Below are 18,333 nucleotides of genomic sequence, written 5' to 3' on the forward strand. Positions count from 1 at the left end.
ACATTTTAAAATTCTTAAATAGATTAGAAATAGAAATCGGTTATTAGGGGCCAAGCACCGAAGGTGCGGAGGCACCTATTGTTTTCGTTCCCGTTCTTATTATTAGGGGCCAAGCACCGAAGGTGCGGAGGCACCTATTGTATCTGTTCCCGTTCTTATTATTATTCTTCTTCTTCTTCCGCCATGGGAGTCTATGGCAGCCCATAGAACCGATTGCGGGAAAGTTGTTTTGGTTTGACATTCTGATAGAGGACAGTCCCAACATTAACCCTCATGTGGTGTTCAAAATCCTATAACACCTATGATGTTCCCGGTCAAAAATGACCGGCCTATAAAAAATAGCTTATAAATCACTCATTATACTATATTTTCACCCAATATTGGATTCAATCTTTTTGTCAACTTGTTCTCTTTCAGTTAGGACTGGTTTTATATTTCTATTTGCATCTGATTAATCGTAGGCCTCATTTATTTGATAGTAGGCATCTCATTTTTTGAGTAAAAAAAACATTATTTTTGAATAATTTTGGAAATATTAAATAAAATCTGAAAAAAATTGGCACTGTTGATCACACTAGTCTACTTAAATTTTTCACCTGGAATTTTGTTTTGAATTTTTTTTATTTTGTACAATATGGAACATTGTCACACTTGTGGTGTTCCCGGTCAAAAATGACCGGACTACAAAAAATAGCTTATAAATCACTCATTATGCAATATTATCACCCAATATTGGATTCAATCTTTTTGTCAACTTGTTCTCTTTAAGTTAGGACTGGTTTTATATTTCTATTTGCATCTGATTAATCGTAGGCCTCATTTATTTGATAGTAGGCATCTCATTTTTTGAGTAAAAAAAAACATTATTTTTGAATAATTTTGGAAATATTAAATAAAAAATGAAGAAAATTGGCACTGTTGATCACACTAGTCTACTTTAATTTTTCACTAGGAATTTTGTTTTGAAAAACTTTTATTTTGTACAAAATGGCACAGAGTTACACTTGTGGTGTTCCACTGGGCCATTGAGGGCCATTGTTTCAATTGGCCATTGAAAGTGAATGGGAAAGACATGTGTTAGAAGTCCATGAGGAATATCTTTAGATCTAAGTGATGGATTGTGGTGAGTTTGGGCTCTTTTTAATCTTAACAATCTCATGTAAATAATGATGTGCCATTTTCCACAATTTATGCATGCTTCATTGAGTTATGAGTTAAAACGCGACATTAGTGCTAGGCTACATCTATATTCAAGGCTCTGTGTGCGCCTGATGGGGTTTGTGTGTTACAACTCTATTAGGAATATCTTTAGATCTGAGTGACGGATTATGCTGAGTTTGGGCTCTTTTTAATCGTGATAGTCTGCTGAAAATAATGATGTACAGTTTTCTACGATCTGTGCATGCTTCGTGAAGTTATGAGCAAAAACCATAGCGAGTGCTTCATGAGTATATACTTGGCTAGGTGCGTCTGTGGTATTTTCTGTGTTAGAACGCCATGAGGAATATCTTTAGATCTGATTGATGGAATATATTGTGTTTGGGCTCTTTTTAATCGTGAGCTCCTGCTGTAAATAACGATGTGCCATTTCTCATGATCGATGTATGTTTCATGAAGATACGAGTAAAAAGGCCAAGTCTAAGCTACCTTGCTTGGCTACGTGAGTCTGTGGATTTTTTTGTGTTAGAACTCCATGAGGAATATCTTTAGTTCTGAGTGATGGATTATGTTGAGGACTCATTTTAATTGTAAGCATCTGCTGTAAATAATGATGTGTCATTTTCCACAATTGGAGTATGTTTCATGAAGTTACGCGCTGAAATGTGTCTAAAATTTAGCATCCATATATGGTTTACACATGGGTCTCTTGAAGGGCTTCTTTTACAAAAACCTCACTCGAGTTTAGAAAAAGCCTGAAACAATTATGCTTGTTGTATTCTACTCATTGAGACCTTTCAAATGACATATGACACAGGACTATCTGAGCTGTATGATGTATTTGACATATTGCTGAATGTAATACAAAAAAGTAGTTTATAAATTATGAAATTATTTTTTCTATTTATCAGCAAATAACTCAGCACTACTTATGAGTTTATCAAATTGGCTACATTTATTGTAAACTTCAGACTCCAAGCTTTCAAATGACACCTATTTTAAGTTGATCAAGGTAATATTTTTGAAAAATATTATGATTATATATTTGGCAGCTAGGTGGCGCCTGCGGGGGGGTACACTCCGTTTTAGAGTGATAACTCAGCACTCGTTAGAATTTTATCAAAGTGATTAAATGCATTAAAAAGCTGAGATTCTAAGCTTTAAAATGATACCTATTTTGTGTTGTTCCATTCATTGATTGCATTGGTCTCTCCCATTCACTTTCAATGGCCCATTGAAACAATGGCCCACAATGGCCCTCAATGGCCCAGTGGAAGACCACAAGTGTAACTCTGTGCCATATTGTACAAAATAAAAGTTTTTCAAAACAAATTCCTGGTGAAAAATTAAAGTAGACTAGTGTGATCAACAGTGCCAATTTTCTTCAGATTTTATTTTATTTTTCCAAAATTATTCAAAAATAATGTTTTTTTTACTCAAAAAAAGAGATGCCTACTCTCAAATAAATGAGGCCTACAATTAATCAGATGCAAATAGAAATATAAAACCAGTCCTAACTGAAAGAGAACAAGTGGACAAAAAGATTGAATCCAATATTGGGTGATAATATTGCATAACGAGTGATTTATAAGCTATTTTTGGTAGTCCGGTCATTTTTGACCGGGAACACCACAAGTGTGACAATGTTCCATATTGTACAAAATAAAAGTTTTTCAAAACAAAATTCCAGGTGAAAAATTAAAGTAGACTAGTGTGATGAACACTGCCAATTTTCTTCAGATTTTATTTTATTTTTCCAAAATTATTCAAAAATAATGTTTTTTTTACTCAAAAAATGAGATGCCTACTATCAAATAAATGAGGCCTACGATTAATCAGATGAAAATAGAAATATAAAACCAGTCCTAATTGAAAGAAAACAAGTTGATAAAAAGATTGAATCCAATTTTTGGGGATAATATTGCATAACGAGAGATTTATAAGCTATTTTGTGTAGGCCGGTCATTTTTGACCGGGAACACCATAGGTGTAACAAGGTGAAAAAAACAACACAAAAAAAGTAAAAAAAAATAAAAAAAACATTTTGGACAAGTTGTTATAGTCTCTGTGAACAAAGTCACTAAGTTTCAGTTCAATGCGATAACATTAACTAGTATTTTCAGGAAAAAGAAAATCTTCTACGGTCAAAAATGACCCGAACACCACATGAGGGTTAAATACACCAATTTTTGTGTATCTAAGTCATTCCCTCTAGCGCCACCACCTGTCCAAATTTTCACTTTTATTTTGCTAATAACTTTTGAACCGTAAGGCCAATCAACAAAATTATTTTTTCCTCTGATTCCTGAGCTCATGCCAATTCAATTGCACCCTATGACGTCATTTTCCGTCCTATAAATATGGCCGCCATTTTGAATTTTCTGAAAAAGCTACTTTTTCGAACTCGTCCTAGACGGTTTGTCCGATTTGCACGAAAATTGAATCGGATCATCTTCAGGCAGTGGTGACAAAAAGTTATTAAAATCTTGTTGATTCGTCAAACCGTTTTCGATAAACGCTCGAACAAATTTTACGTAGCGCTTGCAAAAACAGTCGTAAGGCTGTATCTCCGCAACGGTTTATCGTATTCTGGCCAAACTTGGTACAGGTCATCACAAGCATGACCTGAGGCAACATGCTGCGTTTCGGCGCAGCACCACCTACTGGTCCGGAGATATGAAAAATGCCTATTTTTGCTTATAACTTCTGAACAATTTGTTCAAGAATCATAAAATTGGTCTCGTTAGATTCAGGGCAACATGTTGAGTTGACTGATATCCAATTTTGCCATATCGGCCATTTTGACTGTCGGCCATTTTGAATTTTGTGCTAAAAAGCTGTATTTCAAGAATGCATGAACGGATTGTTACGAAACTTGGTATGGGTCATCAGCACAATGTCCTGAAGGAGCTTGAGAAGTTTCGAAACAGCGCCACCTAGTGGTGAAATTTTTTTTTCAAATGCTTATAACTTTGGGTGTGGTTGACTTATTTTCACGAAACTCATCTCATTAGACTCCTGAATCGTTGCCGAGTCCTACGATACCAAACATGCTAGGTTTCACCTTACGGTTTGTGTAGCGTTGTGATTTAGCGCTTAAAAAACATTTGGCTATATCTTCGAAACCGTTTGTCCGATCGAGACGAAACCACCATCAGAAGTTTGAAAACATAGGTCGATAGCTATACGCCAATGCCCAAATGCAAAAATATTGATGTTTAGGGGTAGTAAATTCCAATCAAAGTCATGTGTCAGTCATTTTTTACGTGTTTTTTCATATAAATGTGTATAACTCAGAAGCGAATTGAGATATTTGCACCAAAATTGACACACATGTGTATGGGCTCACTCTGAGGACACATAAAAATAATGGTGGGACTGAGCCTCTTGGTGGCGCTATAATAGAACAAAACATGAAATTCCCATTGACTTCAATACAGTTTTGGCAAATAAAATTATATACTAAACAAATGCATTGGTGTAATATTACAAAACTCAGAATGTGCCATCTGCACCATCCCCTGAAGGTACCCAACATATTTAGAAACAGCACCACCTAGTGGTCAAAAGTTATTTCAAAATTTCCAAAATTGCTAATAATGTTTGAATAAATTGGCCTATTGTAATGCAACTCATCTTAGTAGATTCCTTGGGTCAAGCTGAGAACATAGATACCAAGTTTACCTTATTTGGCCTAACTTCCTGTCCGCCATCTTGATTTTCATTCAAAACCTACTTTTTCGAACTCCTCCTAGACCGTTTGTCCGATTTTCACCAAAATCGAATCGTATCATCTCCAGACCGTGCTGACTAAAAGTTATGGATTTCGTGTCGATTGACGAAACCGTTTTCGTATAGCGCAGCAGCAAAGTTGAGGCATGATGCTAATAGCACTATTCAGGCTTTATCTCTGCAATGCCTTGACATATTGACACCAAACTTTGTATGTGACATTGTCACTTTACTCTGACCACATCACATCAGTTTTGTAACTGCGCCACCTATTGGTCAAAAGTGATAATCCATTAAATCATATTTTTATTTACTGTTTCTCTGATTTTTCAGGCATTTTACCTATAATCCTTTTTAAATGTCTTTAATTGCTCATTGTCGCAGTTGGTCTGACACTTTCAGCAATGTTGGCATGTCTTGTCATCTGATTGTGCTTGGCCCCGGTAATGGCTGCTTGCAGCTATATTTCGGTCTTCTTCTGACTGGGAGTCTATGGCAGCCCATAGAACCGATCGCGGGAAAGTTGTAATGATTTGACATTCTAATAGAGGACAGTCCCAACATTAAATACACCAATTTTGGTGTGTCTAAGTCTTTCCCTCTAGCGCCACCAACTGTCCAAAGTTGCATTCATGTTTATGCTAATAACTTTTGAATCACAAGGGCTAGAAACAAAATTCTTTTTTCCTCTGATTCCTGAGCTCATGACGATTCGATTGCACCCTATGACGTCATTTTCCGTCATTATAATTTTTCCGCCATTTTGAATTTTTCAAAAAACCTACTTTTTCGAACTCCTCCTAGGCCGTTGCTCCAATTTCCACGAAAATTGAACCAGATCATCTTCAGACCATGCCGACAAAAAGTTATGGAATTCGTGTTGATTCGTCAAACCGTTTTCGAATACCGCGCAAACAAATTTTATGTAGCGCTTGCGAAATTTTTTTTTCAAAAAACCTACTTTTTCGAACTCCTCCTAGGCCGTTGCTCCAATTTCCACGAAAATTTAACCAGATCATCTTCAGACCATGCCGACAAAAAGTTATGGAATTCGTGTTGATTCGTCAAACCGTTTTCGAATACCGCGCAAACAAATTTTATGTAGCGCTTGCGAAAACAGACACAAGCCTGTATCTCCGCAACGCTTTATCGTATTCAGACCAAACTAAGCACATATCATCACAAGCATGACCTGAGCCTACATGCTGCGTTTCGTCGCAGTGCCACCCTCTGGTCCGGAGATATGAAAAATGGCTTTTTTTGCTTATAACTTCTGAATGGTTTGTCCAAAAATCATAAAAGTGGTCTCGTTAGATTCAAGGCATCATGCTGAGTCGACTGATATCCAATTTTCCCAGATCAGCCATTTTGGCTGTCGGCCATTTTGAATTATGTGCTAAAATGCTGTATTTTAGGAATGCATGAACGTATCGTTATGAAACTCGGTATGGGTCATCAGCACGATGTCCTGAAGGAGCCTGAGAAGTTTCGAAACAGTGCCATCTAGTGGTGAAATTTTTTCCCCAAATGCTTATAACTTTGGGTGTGGTCAACTTATTTTCACAGGACTCATCTCTTTAGACTCCTGAATTGTTGCCGAGTCCAACGATACCAAACATGTTAGGTTTCGCCTTATGGTTTGTGTAGCGTTGTGATTTAGCGCTTAAAAAACATTTGGCTATATCTTTGAAACCGCTTGTCCGATCGAGACGAAACCACCTTCAGAAGTTTGGAAACATAGGTCGATAGCTATACGCCAATGCCTAAATGCGAAAATATTGATGTTTAGGGGTAGTAATATTCAATCAAAGTCATGTGTCAGTCATTTTTTACGTGTTTTTTCATATAAATGTCTATAACTCCGAAGCAAATTGAGATTTTTGCACCAAAATCGACACATATATGTATGGGCTCACTCTTAGGACACATAAAAAAAATGGTGGGACTGAGCCTCTTGGTGGCGCTATAATAGAACAAAACATGAAATTCCCATTGACTTCAATGCAGTTTTGTGAAATAAAATGCTATACTTAACAAATGCATTGGTGTAATATTACGAAACTCAGAATGTGCCATCAGCACCATCCCCTGAAGGTACATATTTAGAGACAGCGCCACCTAGTGGTCAAAAGTTATAACAACATTTCCAACACTGCTAATAACTTTTGAATACATCGGCCTATGTAAATGCCACTGGTCTTAATAGATTCCTTGGGTCAAGCCGAGAACATAGATACCAAATTTTCCTTATTTGGTCAAACTTCTTGTCCGCCATCTTGATTTTCATTCAAAACCTACTTTTTCGAACTCCTCCTAGACCGTTTGTCCGATTTTCACCAAAATCGAATCGTATCATCTCCAGACTGTGCCGACTAAAAGTTATGGATTTCGTGTCAATTGACGAAACCGTTTTCGTATAGTGCAGCAGCAAATTTGAGGCATGATGCTAATAGCACTATTCAGGCTTTATCTCTGCAATGCCTTGACATATTGACACCAAACTTTGTATGTGTCATTGTCTCCTCACTCTGACCACATCACATCAGTTTTGTAACTGTGCCACCTATTTGTCAAAAGTGATAATCCATTAAATCATATTTTTAATTACTGTTTCTATGATTTTTTAGCCATTTCGTCTAAAAACCTCTTTAAATGTCTTTAATTGCTCATTGTTGCAGTTGGTCTGACACTTTCAGACATGTCGGCATGTCTTGTCGTCTTATTCTGCTTGGCCCCGGTAATTGCTGCTTGCAGCTATATTTTTAAATTGTAATACTTCATAATAATACTATTTTCAATGTATTTTTTATTTAAAATAAATGCAGCCTTAGTGAGCATAAGAGACTTACCGGCCCTAAACGTTTGTACAGTGGGGTATTATCCATTTAGATATAAATTTTCAGGGCAGGTTGTGTTTTAGAACTAATGAAGTGGAGGACCATCAAAATGGGAGCCATGTAAAGGTTTGTAGAGACATTGGCCATTTTCAAGCCACCAGAATAAGAATTTTACTCATTACAATTATTGAACCTAAATTTATCCTGAGATCCCCATTTTAGCTGCCATCATAGCTCTCATTGTTATATCAGATTAAAGTATCATCATTACTTTGCTTATGAGGCTTTCTCGAAAGTTATAAAAAAAGAAAATGTGCAGGCTATATCCCAGTTTGTTAAGGGGAAGTGCAGATACGATGTGATACTCTGTTCATGTTTTTCACACTGTGGTTTACATGCTCTTAAATGGAGATGGTATCTGTGTATTTATAGACCCACAAACCCTTGTCCCACCCCCTCAATTTGGATTTTCATTTACAACTGAACAAAAATATGCATATTATCATAAGATAATGATGGCATGAGCAAATCAATATTTATTGGTCAAAGCAGGGAATCTGCTACTGTGGTTGATCATGTTAACTCTTATCATATTGTTACTTTTTTCCTTTCTTCTTGCCACCTTTGCCTCCTTTTTTTGGGGACTCTTCATCACCCTCTTTCCCTAAGGCAGCTTTAATTCTCTTCTTTCCAAGGGGAGTCTTGGAATACCAGTTCTGTGAAGAAGAAAAAAAAATGAAGACTGGAAATAAAATGAATATCATTAATATCATCTTTTCCCTCTCAGGTTGAGACTATCAACCAAAAACATACTATCTTATTGCCAAGTTTGCTATCAACTTCAATGTGCAGTGGGAAGCCATGCTATCTGACATTTGAGAGATTATACTTACTTTTAGCGACTCTTCTTCTTCCTGAAACACTGGGTCAATTCTAGCAAGTGGAGGCACAAACTCTGAAGCAGTTAGTGGACGTTTAGGCAACTGTTGAATGCGCCGTTCAGTCAAGATGCTACGTACCACCTGCACCATGTGACCCTGTGTGTAGCCATCGGAAATCTTTGCCAGAGAACTGAGGTCCAGGACGCTGGTCAATTCTCCTCCATTCTTTTTTATCAGCTCTTTCCACATGACTGTGAAAATATGCAGACGTATGATTGGAAACACTGACATTTTGCTTATTATTCTTTTATATATACACTATTATTTAGATATACACTTTGGGGTCAGCAAGATCTGTTTTTTAAAGAAATTAATACTTTTATTCACCAAGGATGCATTAAATAGATCAAAAGTGACACTGAATTGATTTCTATTTTAAATAAATGCTGTTCTTTTGAACTTTCTATTCAGAATCCTGAATATATATATTCATGTATATATATATATATATACTGTATACACACACAAAAACATCTCATAATATATAAAGCCTCACTAATGATTTGCTATTTGCTGACAAAAATCTAGAAAATTAGCTTACCATATCTTGATGCATAGTCCGGTCGAGGTATGAGGATGATCTTATTGTAGAATTTGCACAAGGATTTCAGGTCTGCACTGTGTGGATCACTTGTCGTACCTACGATTAAAACACAATCTTCTCCTTTGATGGACTTGAGGATTTTGGGCAAATCTTTCTTCAGACGCTTCGGATCTAACTGTTTATGCAGAATTAAAACATCTCATTAATTTTAATTTCACCGCTAAACAGATCACAAGTAGGTTACACACTTTACCTCCTTCTCATCTTTTGGTACTTTTTTGTAAAACATCTTTTCAGCATCTCCAATCCATATTACAGAGGGCTGCATCAGTCTGGCAACCTGCACCGAATACAGAGTACATCAAATATCAATACTTAGCAGGCCACTTTCACAGATTTAGGCCAATATCAAACTAAAACCTTGTTTCATTCAACCTTTACCTTAAACACCAGATGCAGCATCATCTGCAATCCACTCTTGCCAGGATATTTTCCAGCAATATTTAAAGGTGAAAGGTCGAACAGATTGGCCCCTGTCTCCTGGCAAATGGCATGGACCAACATTTTCTTACCCACCCCTGATGGCCCTACTAGCAAGATGCTCTTTACCAGGGGAGCCTTCTCATGAACTGCTTGGGAACCTAGTATAGAACAATGTTTTTTTATGTTTTTTGTTTAGCTGGCCATATAAATCCAAGACATGAAGAAGTTTACTGTGTGTTGAAGTGGCATTTCTGAAGTAAAAATATGTAAATCCAGAGTGATTAATTTACTCACCTAATGGTAAGACAGCATAAAGGGCTACAACTTGCCGGACATCAGATAATGACGGCATAGGCTCAATATCAGACTGTCGTAGAGTTGTGCCAAGGTAGCTATAGTCCCCTTTAATGAGAGCAGATGTGTCCAGATGTGTTATAATGGTTGTGAGTATGATTAGTAAATTGTATATACATGTATATACATTTATGAACCCATTTAAACTTCTGAAAGGGCCAAACAAACATTACAGAAGAAGTGTTTATTTCTTTTTTTTCAACATAAACTGAAACATTACCAAGATAATCTTTCAGTTTAACATTTTCTGCCTTTTTCAGCAATTCCTGTTCAACCAGCTCTTCAAACAGTGACTCTGTGGTCCTAAAAAAAAAAAAGAAAAAAAAAAAAAAAAAAAAGAGTTAGATTAACATAGTTCAATACACACATTCAAAAGTCTGGTGGCAGTAAGATTTCTTTAAATGTTTTTAAGTGTCGTGCTCACCAAGGCTGCATTTATTTGATCAAAAATACAGTAAAAAAAGGTATTATTACAATTTAAATTAAAAAGCAGCATTTTTCAGCAGCCATTCCTCTAGTCGTAAGTGTCAAAAATCCTCCTAATTTGCTGATTTGTTGCTCAAGAAACATTTCTTATCATTATTATCAATGTTTCTTTGTTATAGTTCAATATACACTCACCTAAAGGATTATTAGGAACACCTGTTCAATTTCTCATTAATGCAATTATCTAATCAACCAATCACATGGCAGTTGCTTCAATGCATTTAGGGGTGTGGTCCTGGTCAAGACAATCTCCTGAACTCCAAACTGAATGTCAGAATGGGAAAGAAAGGTGATTTAAGCAATTTTGAGCGTGGCATGGTTGTTGGTGCCAGACGGGCCGGTCTGAGTATTTCACAATCTGCTCAGTTACTGGGATTTTCACGCACAACCATTTCTAGGGTTTACAAAGAATGTTGTGAAAAGGGAAAAACATCCAGTATGCGGCAGTCCTGTGGGCGAAAATGCCTTGTTGATGCTAGAGGTCAGAGGAGAATGGGCCGGCTGATTCAAGCTGATAGAAGAGCAACTTTGACTGAAATAACCACTCGTTACAACCGAGGTATGTAGCAAAGCATTTGTGAAGCCACAACACGCACAACCTTGAGGCGGATGGGCTACAACAGCAGAAGACCCCACAGGGTACCACTCATCTCCACTACAAATAGGAAAAAGAGGCTACAATTTGCACGAGCTCACCAAAATTGGACAGTTGAAGACTGGAAAAATGTTGCCTGGTCTAATGAGTCTCGATTTCTGTTGAGACATTCAGATGGTAGAGTCAGAATTTGGCGTAAACAGAATGAGAACATGGATCCATCATGCCTTGTTACCATTGTGCAGGCTGGTGGTGGTGCTGTAATGGTGTGGGGGATGTTTTCTTGGCACACTTTAGGCCCCTTAGTGCCAATTGGGCATCATTTAAATGCCACGGCCTACCTGAGCATTGTTTCTGACCATGTCCATCCCTTTATGACCAGCATGTACCCATCCTCTGATGGCTACTTCCAGCAGGATAATGCACCATGTCACAAAGCTCAAATAATTTCAAATTGGTTTCTTGAACATGACAATGAGTTCACTGTACTAAAATGGCCCCCACAGTCACCAGATCTCAACCCAATAGAGCATCTTTGGGATGTGGTGGAACGGGAGCTTCGTGCCCTGGATGTGCATCCCACAAATCTCCATCAACTGCAAGATGCTATCCTATCAGTATGGGCCAACATTTCTAAAGAATGCTTTCAGCACCTTGTTGAATCAATGCCACGTAGAATTAAGGCAGTTCTGAAGGCGAAAGGGGGTAAAACACAGTATTAGTGTGGTGTTCCTAATAATCCTTTAGGTGAGTGTATACTGTAGTTCAAAAGTACATAGGTTTTGTGAAATAGAAATCTTTTGTAATGATTTCAAATATATTTACTGTTACTTTTGATCAATTTAATGAATAAAAGTATTAATTTATTTTAGGAAAATCTGACCGCTAGCTTTTGAACAGTAGTGCATTATTTAACATCTAAAGGGAAAACTTAACACAAAATGAAATTCTCATTTTATACTTATGTACTCATACTCATGTAACCTGTATCTAACCTGTACCTGTACTTTCTTCCTTCTGTGGAACACAACTGGCATTCTTCCGTAATGAAATTGAATGAGAATCATAAAAGTGTGTTATACTGTATATTAAAGTATTTTAAATAAAGTGCAAAAGTCATACAGTATGGACCACTTTTATGATGCTTTTTTGTGTTTTTTGAAGCTTGAGAGTTGAAAGCCTTAGTCATCATATATGGCATGAAAATGAACATCTGATACAATTATTTGAATTTTACCCTTCTGTGTTTCATGTAAGAAAGAAAGTCAAATCAGTTGTGAAAAATGTAGTAATTAAAGGCATGAACTATCCCTTTAATGGTAGAGAATTCCAAACTTCCAAAAGCAAAATTTCAAACAACTAAAACAATAACTAAAAAAAAACCTATCGGCTGTAAGGTCTTTGTCCTTCTTCTTCTTCTTTCCGCTTTTTGATGCCTTCTTTTTCTGTGTAGTCAGAAACAAAATGTACATAAAGACAGTATAATAACTGTGTTGCAAGCAGAGGCAACATCATTTTCAGTTTCTTCATTTACAATGTGTAACATAAGACATCCAGGCAATCTCTCTGATGTTTAATAAATCCATGTAAACAGAAGAGGTTTACTGTACTTTTGCAGCACCCTTGCCCTTTCCGCTTTTTTCTTTATCCACAGCCAGCTTCCAATTAGCCAGCTCCTGTCTCATCAGTTCATCCACCTGAACAAGCAACAAAAACCAACGTCTCTAAAAGCTAGGATTAACATTAAAAAAAATTACAGTAATTGTGAGGAACATGTGGCCTTAAATGTCTGATCATAAGGAAACTTTAAAAAGAAAAACGGCAGCCAGTGAAAAACAGCATATACACAAAGAGCAGTTCAACACTAGTAGGCTAGCCATCTTTTACAACAAGCTATAAGACATTTAATGAACCATCAGTCACCTGTTTTCTTATTTCCACTTCAATCTCTTTTCTCTTCTCTTCTTTTATCAGCTCCAGCTCGTGCCTTTGACTAAAATTCTTGGACTCGTTTCTGTTTTTCCAAACTTCTGCAAATCAGATAAGACAGTCAGTCACACCCTCTCTCTTGACACCGATATGTTGTTATTGTAACACTTCATTCTTCAATTTTCCTTGCCAGAAAATGTCTTGTATTCCCTCTCAAGATCTGCCAGATAGGCAGATGGTAGCATCTTCAGTCCAGGCTCATCCTCCTGTGACAATCCAGTTATATGTAAAATATCAGAAAAAACAAGGAAAACTACTCTCAATGAGAAGTACAGTAGTCATAATTGGTACTCATACTCCCTTCAGTGATGTTCTTTTCAGTGTTTTCCTGTTTACAATTTTTTTCTTTGGTTTTCTGTCACTTTAAGTCCTCTCCTCAATTCTTACCTCGTCTTCTACATTCCCTTTCTTTCCTTTTTCTTTTATCTCCTCCTTGCCCTTTGGCTTTTTGTTGGCATCATCCTCCTCCTTTGCTGCCAGTTCTTCAGCCAGCTTCAATCCAGACATGGACATGACAGATTTTGTCAATGAAAACATGACAAACGCTTCATACTGTATATTCCAAATTCATTTGATCATAATCATAAGAATACTAAACAGGATGGATAAAGAACATCCCAGAAAAATGTTATTATTCTGAGCCTTTTCAATACATCGTTTTTGGTCAAAGATGAACATATATTGACATGTACTAATTATGTGAACATGGTTACCTCCTCAGGTGTTTTTTCTGCAAATATAAGAGCTGAACCTCCATCCTCCTCCTCTGGGTAGTCAGGAAATGAGCCTGTTGCATCACTATTCACAAGTACTCATGTTAAATGTTGTTAAAAGATGCTCAGTAAAACCCTAAGGTAATGGGTGTTATACGCAACCAACTTCCGTATTCTGTACGACAGGTTGCATCGCTTGCGGTTCAGGTCTTTTGTATGTGCTTTGTTAAATAAAGAGCTGTTTTACTCAAGATGACTTCAAAGGAGCAACCATAGATGAGCATAACCGATGTCAATCGCATATGCAGATTGATATCTAAAAGTTTTTATATTTTTCTTCCTCTCACTAAATCGCCAACAAACAAAAAAACTAGATAGGTTACAGTGTTTCCCACAGAATTAGATTCTATTTGCGGTGGTGTGGTATTGGGGACGGGGGGGGGGGGGGGGGTGATTAAGTTAAATATATCATATATATATATATATATAATGTTTATATATATATATATATATATATATATATATAATGTTTATATATACATCATATATATAAACTTTATATATATATATCATATATTTTTATTGACAAGTACACATTCCCATTGCCAACACTTAGTGTCAGATAACTTAAAGACTTTGCCATTGCTACACTTTCTATGCTATGACTGCTCCACAGACTTTTTGTTGCAAATTTTGCTCACACACAAACCTGGAACTGGACACACACACACACACACACACACAAACACAAACTCACAAACTTACTGACACACTCAAACACACACATTCAAAAAGACTCACACACAGATTCAAACACAGACACACACTCACACACACTCAGACCCAAACACATACTCAGACACACACAGGCTCACAAACACACACCAAACTGGACCTGGAGGTGGACACACACAGACTCTGACACACACACACACACACACACACACACACCTGGAGATTGAGGTGGACAAAAACCAACACACACCAACCTGAACCTGGAGATAATAATAATATAATGTCTAGTCTGGTGGCTGTGATATGAACCTACCAACGTCCGTTGCAATGATTTTTGGAATGACTGATCGCGAGAGGAACAAATTACGTTTTAGTTGCATAACATCGGTTAATGGAAACGCCGTCATTTCGCAATAGTTGTAACGGATATTTAGAAAAAAAAATCGCAAAAGTTTTGCGCGAATCTGTAATGAAACGCGACAGCGCTTAACATCTAGACAACTTCTCAGAGTTATGTGGAGCAACAGTGTTCATTATACTAACCATTCAACTCCGGATTGATTCTGGAATCTTCGCTGGGGGAATAAGCATTAAGCACCGGCAACAATCCGCCCTCTACATGCTCATGTTTTGATTCAGATCGTGCGGTAAGAGAAGGAGGGGCTAGTCGTGCCTCCATTGTCAGTTTGTGAGAGAGAGGGGGAGCAAGCAGCGCGAATAAAATACAATTTTACCCATATTAAATAGTTAAAAAATCTGAATCAATCCGTGGCGGTCAGCGTTGATATGTGGCGGGCCGCCACAAATTAATGAATGTATGGGAAACCCTGGGTTAGCTGACTGCCTTAAAGGCACACTATGACGATCTATACGATTTGTACCTTAATACAACAGCTTCAAAATCATTTCGATGGTAAACGAACTCGTAGTAGGGCAAATCATCCTGATAGCAAAGCAGGGGGGGACCAACCACTCAACACTGGCAAAACCAGCAATGCAGGTTTGAGAGGTGGCAGCCCGCCAAATCTCGCAAGAATCACGACTTGCTTTACGGCACGATGTCAAATATATCAACAACATATGAAGCAGCCTCTATGGAAGACACTAGCACGCAATTCAGACATGAATCATGGCAGAGTCGACGAAGAAAACAAAGAAATTACGGTCGGAAGTGTGCAGAGACGGCTCTGCGGGAGTGGTATTTACGACAGTAACGTTAAATACAAGTAATCCACTGTTTGAGAAAAACAACTGCATAGTGTGCCTTTAAAAGTCCATTTACATCACAGTCAGTTCTTACTGTTCATTAACACTTTCTCCGACAAGCAGATGCAATGAGACCTGTTTGTTCATGTGATGTTTGACATAAACCTATATGATTTTATGGTGATTCATGGTTATGTGCAAACACTGGCGAGAGATCCCACTCACCGGCACTCTATGAACCACTGTCTGATCTGATCTTTCATGGTCTCCTTCATTTCTGGGCCTTCCACGTCCCTGAGCTGATAAATAACAGATACGATGGACTTCTGATAGTCATCCTCATGTTCTTCTTGCCTGGTCAGCCTGTTGGCCTTGTTGTTCTGGGCAGCCAGCTCGTTTTGGGATGGATAGGACAGTTTTGGATCCATGGCCTGATGATGGCACAGCCATAGAATCACATGAAACAGTATTAGAGTTCCATCTACTGGTGGCAACATGATGGTGGCATACTCAAAATGTAGACAAGCTGTAGAATCACAATGAATCTTTATTTATGACTATCAATACAAAGCACATACCTTTGTTAATGTGCTTTGCGTGTAATATAAAGTACCATACAATATAAAGGGTAAATACACAACTATTACAAAATATGGGGTCAGTAAGATTAAAAAAAATAAAAATTATTACTTTTATTCAGTAAGGACCCATTGATTTGCTTCTTTCAAAAATATAAAAAAATCTTATCACCCCCAAACTTATTAACAGTAGTGTACACAATATCTTACCATTCCAAGAAATATCATTTCCTCTTCACGCAGCCTTTTTGTCATTTTCCTTTGCATGAAGCCTCTCCACACCTAAATAGAGATTTTAATTATGTACTGCATTCCTAATAGTTATATATATTAACTAAAATATAACTATTTTGTTTTGACACAATAGTATATTGTACCTTCTGGATACAAACTGCAGCCTGGTCAGTGCTTACTGCCTCTTGTTCGTCAGCTTTCTTCTGTCTCTCAGAGTCTTTGTGTATCTCCCTCATGAATTTTGCCCTCAGTCGGCCTTGCCGTGCTCTTTCAGCCACTTGGATGACTTTAATGGCCCTCTCCAGAGTCAATATACGCATTACATTAGGCTGGGAGAGGCAAGAGAAGTCATGTTAGAGAATGAAACAATCCAATTATTTTTGTTTATGATTAAACAAGCAATTTAACTTACTTCTGTCTTTTCTGTAACATCCATTTGGTTTAATATAGCAGCAAACAATCTTTCTCTGTCCTGCAGCACTTTGTTTCGCTCGTGAATGAAATACCTGGGAATTGGAATCTCAAGGTCCTCCTTTGACAAATGTGAGATTGAAATGATGATTTATAGATTAAATACACTTATAAAGTTGTTTATACCCATAAGTGACACTCTAGTCAAACTCACAGGGGTTAATTTCAGGTCTTGAATGATGTCATCCATATAGTGGTACTCTGAAAATTCCTTATCCACCATTTCGTTCTTGATCTCTAGAACACGACCCATCACACCCTCCAGCACCTGCCTAATCGCACGCCTCTTTTGGGGGTGAACACTTTGGTCGTAGGCCTCGTCCAGCTTCCTGAAGATCTGAGCATAGCAGACATACAAGGTGGCAATCCTCTGGAAGAACACCACTCTGTCTCTCTCAGGGCGGAGATGTTCTTCTGGGAGTTCTTGGTCCAGCAAACAGCTGAGCTCCTCATGAGCTTCAGACCAGAGTTTATTGTATGTGCTGCTGGAGGTAAACTGTGTCTTACTCATTGGATTGTTGTGAACAAGCTAAGGTATTAATCATTTAATAAAGTTAAACATTATCTGAAACTTAGATAAAACATAATATTTATATTTAAAAATATTAAGAATTACTGACAGAGATTTTACAAAATATAGGCTAGTGCTAAATCCATAGCAAGACTGCGAGAATTTCATTTTTTGAGACAATATTTCCTTGAAATCACATTTGAAAGCACATTTACTGTGTCTTTAGCCTACAAACCTGTGGGACATCGTTTGATAAAACTCGCTAACGTTAAACGGTTCCTTCGAATCGCAGGATGTTCAAGTCTGACTGTAGCTTGTTAAAACATTCACTTTTCTCATATAAAGATGAAGTTAACAGCTAGAAGAACACTTCCGAAAACAAGTAAAGTGAATCTTGAAATAAACACATTTCTACTGCAGACATTCGTGTGCACGTCTGACTAACTTGGCTGAAAGTTGTTGTCAACTTGTTTCTACGGTAACGCTTACGCAGAACGGAAGAAGATCAAATGTCGAACAACGTTTTATGCGTTTTACCCGTGGTTTTACCTAACAGGCGTCATTCCTATACACAAATAAACAAATATATAAGATCAGATCAAATATAATTTGTATAGTTTGCTGTATGCGTATTTATTCCATTCCCTTTATTATAATATAATATAATATAATCAGAGGTTAAATTGGGCAGGAGCGCACCGGAGCGCAGCTCCGCCTCGTCAGGTCCACAACACACCCTGACAGAGCTCAGCTCCGTCTCCTTCAG

At 37.4% G+C, this 18,333-nt stretch overlaps 1 protein-coding gene across 1 annotated transcript; it reads right to left on the reverse strand.

The window, feature by feature from the left end:
* Positions 1-8,230: 8,230 nt before the first annotated feature.
* LOC308680798 (dynein regulatory complex protein 11) lies at positions 8,231-18,066 on the reverse strand. The gene is made up of 19 exons (XM_081349140.1): positions 17,803-18,066; positions 17,211-17,538; positions 16,998-17,117; positions 16,729-16,914; positions 16,562-16,633; positions 15,999-16,204; positions 13,833-13,917; positions 13,507-13,611; positions 13,250-13,325; positions 13,054-13,160; positions 12,741-12,827; positions 12,514-12,575; positions 10,270-10,352; positions 9,990-10,097; positions 9,654-9,853; positions 9,466-9,552; positions 9,210-9,387; positions 8,621-8,859; positions 8,231-8,443 (listed from the first exon to the last, which is right to left on the reverse strand). Exons 1-19 carry the CDS (start codon positions 17,811-17,813, stop codon positions 8,324-8,326), a joined length of 2,460 nt encoding a protein of 819 aa, XP_081205266.1. The 5' UTR covers positions 17,814-18,066; the 3' UTR covers positions 8,231-8,323.
* Positions 18,067-18,333: the final 267 nt, after the last annotated feature.

This window comes from Scardinius erythrophthalmus (genome assembly GCF_964197995.2).
Source record: "Scardinius erythrophthalmus genome assembly, chromosome: 20".
Classification (NCBI taxonomy): Eukaryota; Metazoa; Chordata; class Actinopteri; order Cypriniformes; family Leuciscidae; genus Scardinius; species Scardinius erythrophthalmus.